Below are 14,264 nucleotides of genomic sequence, written 5' to 3'. Positions count from 1 at the left end.
ATCAAGTCATTTAAATTCTCCTGGATTTTAATTTTCTTCTCTATAAGTGAAGGTTTGAAGTGAATTCTCTCCTATTTTATTCCTATATCAAACAATAATAATAAAATCTATGACTCTAAGAGGTTGTACCACCATTTCCACAAAGGGCTGTGAAAACTAAATGAAGGTTTAGTTATTTTCTAAAACTTATGAGATGAGGGAGGTACTTCCTGAAATATCGTTTTGTCTCTGTTTGGGGGTTGTCATTTTCTTTGTGTGCAAATTACACGTAGGGAGATACAGTCTGTGTATGCACAGATTTCTCTAGTTCTACTTTGTGACTTCCTTTCCTCCTCTTCAACATTCCCTCTTTCCTTCCTTTTTTTTTTTTTTTTTTTTTCCAGTGCTGGGGATTGAACCCAGGGCCTTGTGCTTGGGAGGCAAGCGCTCTGCCAACTGAGCTATATCCCCAGCCCCTCACCCTTTTTCCTTTTTTCCTTCTAATTTCCTTCTTCTATTACTTTTTCTTACATGGCCATTATAAAATACACATCACTTGTTGATTATTTGAATAGTACACTGCAGTCAATATCAGACCAATAGCACATTTTATCAAAGAAAAAAATAAGTTACTATTCATTTATTGGCCCCCAATTAATTTTTTTTTTTCCTCAATCAAGAAAGAAGGAAAAGGGTTGTTAACGATGCTCTCACTTATCTTCTGGTAGTAAATATAGGAAGGAATTTTGTGGTGCATCTTCAGTATATTTGACATTGCATGCTCTTAAGGAAATAAATAAATAAATAATGAAACGGTGCCCAGAAAAATTAAATTCACCAAACGCAAGGCAGAATAAAGAGTTAAGGGCCCTCAGAGGTGTCCCAGAGCTGTCTGAGCACGTCCTGGTGGCTGGCCTCCTGGAATATTAATTTTGTCTCTGAGACTGACATCCATTGCAGCTTGAAACAAGCTTTTACATTTGCTGTGATTCAGCTTTCTCTTATCCAAAACACTATAAACCAGACCATAAAATGCTGTGAGAATTATGGAGGTTAAAGCTGTATAAAGTGCTTAAGCGTTTAAGAGAAACAATTATTCACAGAAACAAACAGTCAACGTCCTTACCTCTGGAATAAGTTGGAAAATTGCATTTGAAAAAAGGGTCCCAATAGCCAGTCCCACAAAATAGGTCAAAATTTTGGGGAAATAAGACTTCTTTATCAGCGGAGTCAAAACTAATCCAAGGAGAGATGCCAGATTAATAATTGTCACCGACAGGAATCCATATCCCCAAACTGTGGGTTAAAGGGAAAAGGAAGTAACAATTAATCAGAGCCAAGACACCAAATGAAAACCTTACTGTACATAGCTTGAAAAAAATTTCTTCTTTGAAAGCTTGGAATGGAAACCTTCTTTAAAATAAAATTTTTGCAATGAAAATTATACAGAAAACTGAAAACATATATAGAGCATAATAAACATTAAGAGAAATAGTGTCTGTGCTTTCATCTGTCCTAAATTATCATTATAGGATCAAAGAGTTTTATAAGTTTTGGGGAATTTGGAAAATTTCTGGAACAGTGACCAACAGTCAGGTCCCAGCCACTGAGTTTCATCTATGGCTCAAGGCCTACTTTGAAGCTCAGCTTTTGTAAGAAGACAGAGGAAGTGAGTTTCAGGGAAAAGGTACGGGATGACTTGTGGAGGACAGTGTTGGAGGTGAGGTGGGTGGATTAGCCTCCAGTGAATATCACTGCCAAGGCTGAGTTTGTCATAGCACTTGTCTGCAGACTCCTGAAAGCACCTCAGCCCCCCAACCTCCTAAGGCCTCCCAAGACCTAGTCCATGAGCACACAGGAAGTTAGCACTTCCTGTGGGGGTGGGAGGGTTGACTGCATTGCACAATTCACCTCACCAGAGAGAGACAGAGATGCTGGTGACAGACGGAGGTGGTGCATCTTTCATCTCTGGACACCCAGGGCCTGTTGGTCAATAGGCACTCAATAAGTGTTGCTTAGAGTGAAGTGAACAAATGCTGTTCAAAGTTCTACAGCTAATGGTATATGTGACCTATGACAGCTGGGCCTCTATTTCCCCTCTTGATCCTAGAGAAATCAGTTTAAGGACAAAATAGAAATGCAAATAAAACGTACGCAGTGCAGCTGATACAACATGCTACTGGAACCATTTAATGTGTGGCTTTGTCAATGACCCCACATACCATATACAGTACAGTTTGAAAGATGAGAAAGCTACCTCTACTGCTGCTTCTTCAAAATACCCAGAAAATGCTTTTAAATGTTGGACCAATTTTCTCATGGGCACTCTCAGAGGAATTCACTGGTGATACCTAAGGCTCAGTGGGCATTTGCCATGTGTCAGGCACTAGCAATCAACAAGTATGGATTCATTTGTTCCTCACAGAGCCCTGTGAGATGAGCACCACTATTACCTCCTTCATACACTTGAGGAACCAAAGCACAGGGGGTTCAAGTAAGTCATACAGAGAGAAAGCTGGATTTCCAACCCAGACAGTCTGGTTCCTGAGTACACACCTTTAGCACTATGTTTCATTATTCCTGTGGCAGTTATTCAACTTTTAAAAAGCCCAAAGAATTCAACAAAACTGTAAAAATGGTATCCTGAATCATGTCTCATGAATACAAGATTACTCACCATTATTCTAGTCCAGCAATTCTATCCATGGATAAAAACACTTAGCAAATATTCACTGAGTCTAGAATCTGAACCAAAGCATGGTTCCTCCCAACAAGAAGTTTTAAATTTTTTGTTTGGGGCACTGGGAAACGTGTTTGCCCACATGCATGCACACAGGGACCAATTAACAAATGAAAAGGACAGAGAATAAATGGCAGTATGTTACTACAAGAACCATCACAGCACTGACACGATGACTCTGTCTTCTCCAGACTCTCTCCTATCAGCTCCAGACCCTGATTGCGCCCTACAAAATTACACAACAACCCACCTCATTCCAATTTACCAGTTTATCACTTAAACAATACCGTGCACTCCCCTCAGCCTCTCCTCCAGTTTATCCAGTGGTCACGTCCCTTAACACAAAGGGCCTTTGATCTTATCCCCAGCCTTCACACATTTATTCAATCAACAAATACTTCTAATCTTATTGGATAGACAAGAAGTCTACATGTTGAAAACTAACATAGAAAGGCAAAGAAAATTTTTTACTACCAAATAGAAGAAAAGTCACATACTCATATTAAACTCATCAGCTTCCCCTGGGAAATCTTGTTCCAATATTCACTTAGTACCTCCATAAATAGAAGAAACACCAGAATCAATTTCGATTTGTCACTCTCCACTAGTCAATTCCATAGATAATTGGTGACCAAATCCTATCATTTCTGCTTCAGCTATCTCTCACTTTCAGTTTCTCATTCCTCATGCCTGTGGGAGTACAGGACCTGTATCTCTCATTCCTTCACTTGATGCAGTATGACAGCTTCCTCTCTGAACTCCCTCCCTCTGATTGACAAGGCCTTCAGACTATTACATCAAGACATAAAAATGATAACTCATGCCCCTATTCCAAACCACCCTTCTAATACTGACCCCCACGCAGCCTCTCCAGTGGTTATTTATCCTCTCCTCAACATGGTCTCCTCTGGAAAGCCTCAGTTTTCTGTTTTCTTCCTCCCAAGGGCAACAGTCTCTTGCTCAACAAGATTCTCACAGCTATTTGTTTGAGGTCAGTTGGTCAAAAAAAAAAAAAAAAATCAATTCATCTCCTTATCCCATCTTTCTAATCTTCCCTGCCTTTGTGAACATTTATCAGAACTATTTGGGAAACTGGAAATGTAAGTCATCACATGCTAGGCGAACTGCCTAGATTCCCCTTCTTATACTGATAAGCCATAATTTGGAAAAAATAATCTATTTTTCCACTCAACTGGGACACCAAAAAATGATTGGTATGAACATTTTCCTTGGACTTTTCCATTTACACCTCAAACTTACTCTAAGGATCTGTTTCAGAGAGGGTACTTCATGTGAACTCTGAACCATTTGAATAAACTTCGAAGGAATATCAGTAACAATAGCTAACATTTACTGAATGTCCACTATGTGTCTAAGAACTTCACTTATTTTTGACTCATCTAGTTATATCAACAGCTGTAAGAGATGGGTAGCATTATTATCCCCATTTTGCCGATTAGGAAATAAGATTTTATTATTATCCCTATTTTACAGGGTTTTTGTTGTCGTTTTTCATTAGTTGGCTGATTTTGTTTTGGGGTTTTTTTGGTTTTTGGTTTTTGGGGTTCTTTTTTGTTTTGTTTTGTATTTTTAATAGTGCTAGGGATCAAACCCAGAATCTACCATGTTCTACACAAGCACTCTAACACAAAACTACACTCCCAGTCCCCCAACTTACAGATTTATAGACAGTACAGACTTCACTTTCTACCTGGCCCCACTCAAAGGACAAGCAGCATAGATGGTGTTTAACAGTGCAAACTCTGGAGCCACAGGATTTGTACTTAAAACCCAGCTCCTTCCTTTATGGCATCATAGGCTGGTCCTTGGCTTCACTGAGCCTTTCTTATTTAAAATGCAGGTAAAAGCAACTCCTATCTCACAAAGCTTTTATAAGAATAAAATAAAACAAATGCTATTCTTGCAACATAGCAAAACTTCAGTAAATGTTGTTTATTATTTTTTTCAAAAAATGTAGTAAACATACCATCATGCAAATTTTAGTTCGTTGAGTTCATTGTTGTACAATGAGAAAATAACAACAAACTTGGAGTTAGGGGCCCTGGACTGTTTCCCATCTCTAGTTATTACACCTACAGGAAGCCACTAACCCCGGAGTGTGGGCCTAGGTCATTGGTTTGAACAGAATGATTTTGAAGTAAATTTCTACTAATCAGATTATCTATAATCTGAATTAAACAGTATTCTGTGCACTTATCACAAAATGAGGCAATTTGGGGCCATTAAATTATTGCTAAAATGTAGTTCATTTCTCTCCTAGAGAATTTACTATTACTCTCTTACACTCATCAATATGATTATATATATATATATATATATACACACATATATATATGTACATATATATATATACATATATATATACACATATATATATATACACAAAAACTTCAAAAAACTCACACAATGTGTACAATCTCTTAGAAATGAGGCTATTTTATCTTCCCACTGAAGTATCAAAATAAACACACTGAAAAAAATCTTGTATCATGACCCTTTGTATTGCTTTGAGTTTGATTTTTTATTCCCTTGGATGAACTTAGACTTGATTCTATTAAATGAACAGGGATATCAAGAATCCAATGCATTTAATTATTTTGAAAAACTTTTCTTTGTGGGAAAATAGCACTACACAGGGATGAGGGAATAGGGTGAACCTGAGAAGGCTTATATAAGAACAAAGACATAATTGTATTACTGTGGCCAGCACTGCTCTTGGCACTTAAATATGTTGACCCGTGATGCTCCCAATAATTCTACAAGAGAGATTCTATTACATCCATTTTACAGAAGAGGTGACTGAGGCATATGGGACATCAAATAAGTAGCTCAAGATCATATAACTGCACTGAAATAAAACAACTGATTATCACATCAGAAAGGAAATATATTGCCAAATTAAATAGATTAGTAGTGCCAAGTACTCTACTCTTGTTATTGGGTCCTCTGTCCAACTATTTGGTTCATTTCTGATCTTGTATTAAGAATTGTTGACTTCCCCCTTTATGACTTTGCAATGTTGACCCTAGAATTCCTGCTTCAGACTTGCCTGTTCTCACCTTTTGGTTTCTGAACTGGAGTAACCTGGGAAGTTGGGGTTAAAAACACTTTTGCATATAGGTAATTAACCTGCATAGAGTAGGAGATTTCCTTTTTCTTAAGTCTTAGTTCTTGTACCCAGAATTATGTCATGTTAGATATATTTTATTTAAAAAAAAAAACATATATTTTATTTAACAGAACTAATATAGACTTTATGTGCCAGGTAATAGTTAAGTATTTGACAAACAGTAAGTATTTGACAAACAGTAACCCTTATAACAGCTCTATGAGAGACAAAACCGTTTGAGATGAGGAAACAGGCATCGAGATTAAAGTCAAGTGCCCAATATAGCTGGTACTTACAAAGTTGGAAATTGAGCCCAGGTGGGCTGCCTTCACAGTATATTACTAGTCTATACTACTAGCAAATGTTAGAATAGTAAAGAATTTGCAAAATTTACTTTTGCATGTGAAGTGCAAACTGTATTGCTAAACAGGCTTGTTGACATATAAATGTTCTCTAGCAAAAATATTTGTTTGAATAATAGTTCAAAATTGAAATTATTTTTATTCACAAAACTGATAAAGTTGATAACTTATGCTTATCAACTTATGCTTAATGATTTATATTCTTCATACATACAAATATAGAGAAGGTAAATGGAAGATGGGTTCTGAAGCTGAGACAACCAGACTCGAATCCTGGCCCTACCAAACACAAGTTGTATAACTCTTTGAGCAAACAATTTCGATTCCCTGTACCTCAAGTTTTCTTGCCTGTAAAATGGGAAAAGCAATGCCTACATCATAAAATTGTACAAAGATCAAGTTAATTAATATATGTAAAATATTTGGTACCTTTTAAATAGAAAATACACCAAAAATTTGGTTATTTTTATTCTGTTTGTCATTATTATTGTCGTTCACATATAGAAGATTGACACATACATACAAAGCAATCCAAAACTGTTAAATGGTCGTTCTCTGTTGAGTTGCCCCTTGTCTTCCCTATCTTTACTCTCCTTATAGTCTTTGTGTAGACTCATGTTTGATGAGCTTGCTCAGACTAGCATCTTTAAATGCCACCTCTATGATAACAAATCTCCTATTTTGATCTTTCCTTTTAACTCAACTGTGTGCATGTGTTGCCTACTGGACATCTCCACTGTGGTTCTATGTCAATGCCTAAGGGTGACTGTGCCAAATATTCTTAATCCTTAATACTCTCTTTTGTCCACAATGAATGACTCCTCCGTAGTCTTCATCCCCAGAAATGGATACAACCATGTATTCCGTTTCTCTGGCTCAAACCCTGACTCATCTGTCTCTTCCCCACATCTGGCCCACAGACAAACCTTTTTATCAGAGTCTCCAAAATTCATCCTGCATCTTACCACTTCTCCCCAGTTTATCTTCCCTACCTTAATCTAAGTTTCCACCTGGCAATAGCCTCCTGACCAATGTCCTTGCTTCTTCCCTTGACCCATGACAATGCATTCTTCAAAGTCATGTAGAATTCCCCCTTACAGAGTCAAATAAAACTGTGGCACTCCAAGTTTAGAACCCCATTGTGGTTTCACAGTCTATTCACAATGAACTCCAACCAGTTGGACCACACTCTCCCTGGCCTCCCACATCTGGTGTTCTCTGCCTCCAGGACATCACTTCTTTCTGGGTTTGCCATGACCCACTCCTCCTCAGGCCGTACTCTGCTCAGATGTAATCTTACCCCTTGACCATCTAAAATCTCACCTACCCACACCACCTCTCCCTTACCTGTTTTATTTTCTTCTGAGAATGCAATGCTTTGAAAATACATTATCTGTTTATTTGTTTAAATGTGTATTATTTCTCTTCTCTACTATGCTGTAAGCCCTAAGAGAGGGCAGGGAATTATTCTTCATATTCATTAATGAATCCTTCCTGCAGAGAACAGCAGCATTCGATAAATGCTTACTAAATGAATAAGCTAATGAAAAAAATGAAATTAAAATACCCAGGTGGGGCAAGTTAACAAGTTTGGGATACTAAGAAATTGCACATAACTGGGAAATAGAACCATTGAATAATTGGTTTACTTCACTGGTGAAAGTACTCTTCCACTTGCTTAAGCATGTGAACTGTATATTAAGCAACCATTACTTCTCTAATATTTTAAAATCTGTTCACAGCAGATTATTCCTTAAAAATGGAGTGCTTATGGCAATACCATTATAGACCCTTGCAGTTATTGCTGACATTTTCTTTTATCTATGATTATTAAAAGAACAATAACTTTATCCCTTAAGGTTTAATCTAGTTCCCTTATCCCTTCACTGACAATTGCAGATAAACTGGCGAGTTTTAGAATAATGTGATAAAAAATAAAAATGAAATAACATGATAAGCAAAAGGTGATGGAAAGTAATGATATACTATTAGACAAATAATTGATATGCAATCCAATATATACAACATAGCATAAACTATATTTCGTTTAAAATCAAGGATTGAGTTTTACAAAGTTTTTAAGTGACAGTATGATTTTGAGTCCACAAGTTCAAGACCACTACTTATGAAGTTCAAAGGAATTTTAATTCTAACTACTTTCAAAATATATGTAGATTAACTAAAAGAGAAAAAAGCAGAAAAATAGGCATATTAGCATCATTTCATACTGATTCAAAGACTTCAAAAAAGGGAGAGAAAATGCGTCCAGTGTACCTTCTGAGAGGCTTGGTTTTGTTTTGTGCTTAGACCGATCCGTACAGGGGTGGAAGCTCAGCTGCTGTACAACTGCAGGACAGATGGCAGAGAAGTTTGAGCTGGTTATCTGGGTAGCATTTGAAAATCCATGAAGGGAAAAGATCTCTGCAGCCGATAAACACTGAAACCGAATAAACACAATAACACAACATGTTAATACTATAAAAGCACACAAACAAAGGTCTTTTGAAGAGACAAAATAGTCCTCAAATAGGGAAATAGTTCACACCTCTTTAAATCTAGGGAAAAAATAGCACATAGTCTTCTTAATCAACAGCCTGCCTATAGCAAATAAAAAGATTACAGATTGTTCTGGATGTGTACAAATACTTCAAAAAACAAATAGATAAAAACTGTGCTGTGTGATTTAGTGGTGCACTTGCCTAACCTACATAAGGTACTCAGTTTGATCCCCAGCACTACAAAAACATAAATTAATAAATAGAAATAAATAAAAATATATCATTGGCATGTGAACAAAGGAGACAATAGAGATAATTTCATATTCTCAATCTTCCCTCCCAGTTTGTTTGTTTGTTTATTCATTGTTTGAATGGATTTTTAAGGGAACTGTCAGAGTAGCTATCGCATTTCTTGTAGAGAAACACCTGGTTCCTCACAGTTTCACAGTACAGAAATTCATCCTTCCTCTACAGAGACAATAATAATCCTAACATATAAAACTGTCTTAAAATGTGTCTTTAATATAAACTGTTATTTCCTAAAATATGCATTCTCAGTAATAGTTTTTCTATATTATATAAAGTTTTGAAAATAGTAATTTTTAAATATATTAATTCTTAATGAGGAATAGACTTTTCCCTAGGAAAAAAAATCTCTGTAAGTATGAAGACTGCAAATTCAAAATCAGTCTGGGCAACTTAGTGAGACCTGGTCTCAAAATAAAAAATAAAAATAAAAAGGACTGGGGATGTGGCTCAGTGACAGAAAATGACTAGGTTTATAGGAAATGACTAGGTTCAATCCCCAGTACTACAAAAAAAGAAAAAAAAGAAAAAAAATCCCTGACAAAAATACTTTTTAATGTACCATTTTATTCTCAGACACATTTTAACTGTAAACTCTCTTCCACATATGTGCATTATAATAAAGAATATAAAACAAACCAAATATTAATACATACTATAAGAACTATAGCATGTGAAAATATCCATTTACTCAAGTAGAAGTGTCTATCTTTTAATAAATATAATTGGGAGGTTTTTTTGAACATGTCAGTCAGTACTGAAGCCCCACTAAATCCTTAACTATGTTCTAGGGACTAAATTGCCCCCCAAAACTCATATGTTGCATCCCTAACCCCCCCAATGTGATGATATTTGGAGATGGAGCCTTTGTTAGGTAATTAGGGTTAGATGAGCTCATGAGGGGCCTGATCTCTTTGAATCTATGTTCTTATAAGAAGGGACACCAGAGAGTTTGCTTGTTGACTTTCTCTGTCATATGAGGTCACAGGGAGAAGGGAACATTTGAGACCCAAAGAGAGAGCCCTCCCAAGACACCACCACCTCTGGCATCTTAGTCTCCTACTTCCGGTCTCTAGAACTGTGAAAAAATAAGTATATATTAATTAAACCACTAAGGCTATGGTATTATATTACGGCAATTGTGCTAATACACTAGGAACGGTTTTGAGAATTCAGAAGCTGAGTTGTTTCACATAAGGTGCTGTAATTCCCCTTCACAACAGAAATGATGAAAGTAGAAATGTCAGATTTTGGTACAAAGAGATCACTACTGCTTATAAAGGAAAAATGAAAAGCCACCAAATACACCAAGGTGCACACAATTGTCAAAAGTCAAGATTGCAATTACCTTCATATTCATATTTTTTAATGTCTGAGTATGCATCTAAAGTTTCTCCTTATTCAACCCACTCTGTCCTTTGGGTTTGTGATAATGATAGCTGACCACTGGCCCTCGAAGAGGAGACAGCACACTACTGTTCTATTAATAGTCTTCCCTGGGACTGATAATAGGGAATCCGAAGCTAATAGTTGGAGAAAATACCTGGATAGCAGTGGCAGCAGAGAAAGTGGGTATAGTTTACTCATCACCATGAAGACACCCAGGAACATAATTGCTAGGCTCAAAAATTACAGAGCCAGTATGACTCAGCTGACTGATGCACAACTCCAGGAATTAATAGGTGTGGTAGCACAAACACGAAAAAGCACCTCTCCCCACGAGGAAGTCGTAATTTACTTGGACTTCAAGTTCCTTCAACCGTAAAATAGGAGGGAAAGGAGAAATTGCTATGGATCATCTCCAAAGACTTCTCAGAATTAATATCCTAAGACTTTTAAAACTTAACGCCTGCTAATTTCTTTTCAGACTCAAACTGTGACCCATTACTGCACAAAGAAGTTCACTTGCAAAGACACACTCTCAGCATACCTTAAGTAAAAGACAAACTAAAAGAAAGTACAGACACACCTATCACACATAACAGGGTGAGTACTGCTTGGTCAAACTTTAGCTTCTGTTCCACCTTATATATATCACACACATGTACAGTGGATCAAAATGTAACATTTATTTCCTACTGTGAAAAGTAGTCAAGAGTTTGTCATAATCCTCAAGGATGCCTGAATTACCCACTGCACATCACTAAAGACACTCTTCCTATGTAGTTAGAAAAAAAGAAACTGTACAATCAAATGAACATATAATTAGTACTATAAGATAGCTTAGGATCTTCATGATCTGGGAAGTATTTGCATAGAAATTTTAGTGGGGCAGATGGTGAGGGATTACAGCACTGTGACAGCAGCAACTGTCCAACCACCAGGAAGCACACAGAGCTGTAGAGACAACAAAACTCAAGGCCTTGCGGTGTGATAAGAGAATCAGAACCAAAACCAAGAGTGACAAGATGGAACCAATGGCAAGTCATCTACCAGTAAGTAGAACGCAAATAACTTTAGACATCAGCCTACTGCAGCTTCAATCTTGATTTTTATCATACTTTGATTTACAAAGCTGAACCCAAAACAAAAGAAATCAACTGTCTGTGGAAGGGCAGTATCTCCCACAGCAAAGACAAACAGATTGAGAACCCGGTGCTTAAAGGATGAGGGCACAGCAGAATCAACCGGTTGGACCACTGACACTAACAAGGAAGTTCAGGCACCCTCTCAGCACCCCTGCCCCCAAACCAATGAATAAATAAGCTACGGAAACAGCAGCATTGCCAAGGGCTTCTCAGAAACACCTCAGGGCAATTCTAGTGAATAGGGCATGCCTTAATAAAACTCAGCTTCCGCCCTCCTTCACATTTATGTATGAAAACTTTCCTTCTTTCTGCCTATTTATTTTTATGACATGCTGCTTTCTAGAATGCCACATTTGACATTTGCTGTGGCCATCTAAGCTCTGTGCTCTTAGAGGCAAATCTATGACCAGTGAATGTTTAACCCAAAGACTTCTGCAAAGTTTTGAGGTTAAACTCCTATGTGCTAGTCTCTGCCACATTTGGATGATCTTAAATGGGCCTTATATGCATGAAACACCAAAGAAGGGCCGCCATAGAGGTAAGGATAAAATCCATACTAGACAGAAGCCCCAAATTATACTAAAAATCATTTCAGCAAATATTTCTGTTCATTTCTGCTTCTGCTTCCCTTACTCCTTCACCAGTTTTAACTTCTCAAAAGATTCTGTTTCTTTCCCAGACATGTCTTTGGGCAAAGGCTGGGGGCTAGGATGAGGAAAGACAGGGGATAGCTGAATAATTAGGCAAGTTTCACCCTCAACATTTTATACATTAAAATCTGCTTATAATAAATTTCAAGGAGTTAGGGGAGGTTTGAAATTATATAGCTTAGATGCTTACAAACACTCTCCTGACTAAATTTTAGTTAAGCTCCTCAGAGCCCAGGCTTCAACCGTGACATCCACCTTTAAGGTAACTGTTTCACATTACTTTTCCCAAAACCCTGTTAAGTCAAATTAGAGAAAACCCTGCCACCTTCAATATCTAACTGCCTTCAGCATCTGGTCCAGTTTCTCATCCCCCAGCCTCAATACCTAATCACCTTCACCTGCCTTCAACAAGAATCCTGTTAAGTCTATTTAACTAAAATCTCCCCCGTTCTTAGTAATTTTCCATCCCCTGACCCCGATCCTACTCCTTGGAGATCAATCTCCACTTGTCCACATTATATTTGGAGAGGAGCCCAGTTCTGTTCTGACTTTTTTTCCCCCTATTTGATGGTTAATGTCATGTTGGTTTGATTGGTCACTGGGTGTCCAAATTAAACATTATTTCTGGATGTGTCTGTGCAGGCATTTCCAGAAGAGACAGTGTTTGAATTAGTGGACTCAAACAGATGGCCCTCCCCAGAGTGAGTGGCACCAATCTGTTGAAGGTCTGAATAGAACAAAAAGGCAGAGATAGGTTCTTCCTACCTCACTGAATGGGCTCCAACATCTCATCTCATTTTCTCTGGGCCCCAGACTAGAATTTACACCATCAGATTCCCTGGCTCTTTCTTTGGTCTTTGGAATTAATTATGCCACTGGTTTTCCTGGGTCTCCAGTTTACAGACGGCAGACCCTGGGACTTTCAGCCTCCAACACAGTTGTGTGAGCCAGTTCCTCACAATGAAACCCTCATTAACCCTCATTCATATTCATCCCCCCCCCCCATCTCCCCCTTTCTCTCTCCACTTCTCTCCATGGTTCTCCCTGTCTCTCCCTGTCTCCATCTCTCTGAATAGATACACAGATCTATCCATATATCCTACTGGTTCTGTGTCTCTGGAGAACTTTAATACACCCCTATTGCATTAGTTTCTGACTAAAATCTGATTTCACTACTTTAAATGCTTTCAGACACTGGTTTTCTTTAACAATATCAAGTATAATGGCCATGAAATTATACTACACATTGCATTAATTATTTCCTTCTTTCTACAAGTATTTATTGAATCATTAAAGTCTGGGTATAATATTGATGGGAGAAGGAGAGGGTGGGGAAGATGGAGGATGGCAACCAGGAAAGAAAGAGTACAAATAAATAAGCAATAGCACTTTCCATCAAGAAGCCTAAATAACTGTGGCAGGAATAAATCAAATACACCAAGATCAATAAAACCAGAGTGAAGGAGATAAAACCAAGAGACACAACAATAAAGAACTGCAAGGCCTCACATGAAGGTGAAATTATACACAGAGGAAACAGTCAAAAACAACTTTGAGGACAGGACTCTGGAAAAAGGAGAAAAAGGACGTTACTCCTGGTCTGATTAAGGAACCTAGGAAGAGAAACACAAGGGACAGGAGGATGGCCAATTGAGTTTTAGACATTTGAAGTTGCAATGCCTGCAGGACATCAGCTGGAGATAATGGTAAGCTTTCTCTAACAAAAGTAGGTGCCTGAAATAGAGATGAGATATCTGAGCAGGCAAGGAAAAGATGACCAGGAGAGACAATATGTAGAAAAAAGAAATGATTTTCTTTATATAGAAAAACCCTCAGGAATACATAAGTAATTTGTACAAAAGTAGGAAAAACGAGGCAGAGAACAAGATGGAGCAAGAGAATCCCACAACACAATAATCTAGGAGAGCAAAATGTAGTGAATGCCTAGGACTTTGGCCGGCCTGGCATTCCTTACTCACCGCAGGTCAGGACAAGCCACCTGACCGCCATTCTTTCACGTCATGTAAGTGGAGCTGACCGGGAACAAATGATCAAGATTTGTCTGCTCTCT

The 14,264-nt window shown here is 37.8% G+C and overlaps 1 protein-coding gene across 2 annotated transcripts in view; it reads right to left on the bottom strand.

The window, feature by feature from the left end:
• The window catches only part of Slc39a8 (solute carrier family 39 member 8), a 79,346-nt gene that overhangs the window by 42,638 nt on the left and 22,444 nt on the right, over window positions 1–14,264 (bottom strand). For both annotated transcript variants that reach the window (XM_047567053.1, XM_047567054.1), the window contains 2 exons: window positions 8,486–8,648; window positions 1,106–1,275 (listed from right to left, as the gene is read on the bottom strand). In XM_047567053.1, coding sequence (XP_047423009.1) covers window positions 1,106–1,275; window positions 8,486–8,648 — 333 coding nt within the window. The remainder of the gene's footprint in view (window positions 1–1,105; window positions 1,276–8,485; window positions 8,649–14,264) is intronic.

The sequence above is a fragment of the Sciurus carolinensis genome, chromosome 10 (assembly GCF_902686445.1).
Source record: "Sciurus carolinensis chromosome 10, mSciCar1.2, whole genome shotgun sequence".
Lineage (NCBI taxonomy): Eukaryota > Metazoa > Chordata > Mammalia > Rodentia > Sciuridae > Sciurus > Sciurus carolinensis.
This window is presented reverse-complemented; position numbering and strand designations above follow the sequence as displayed.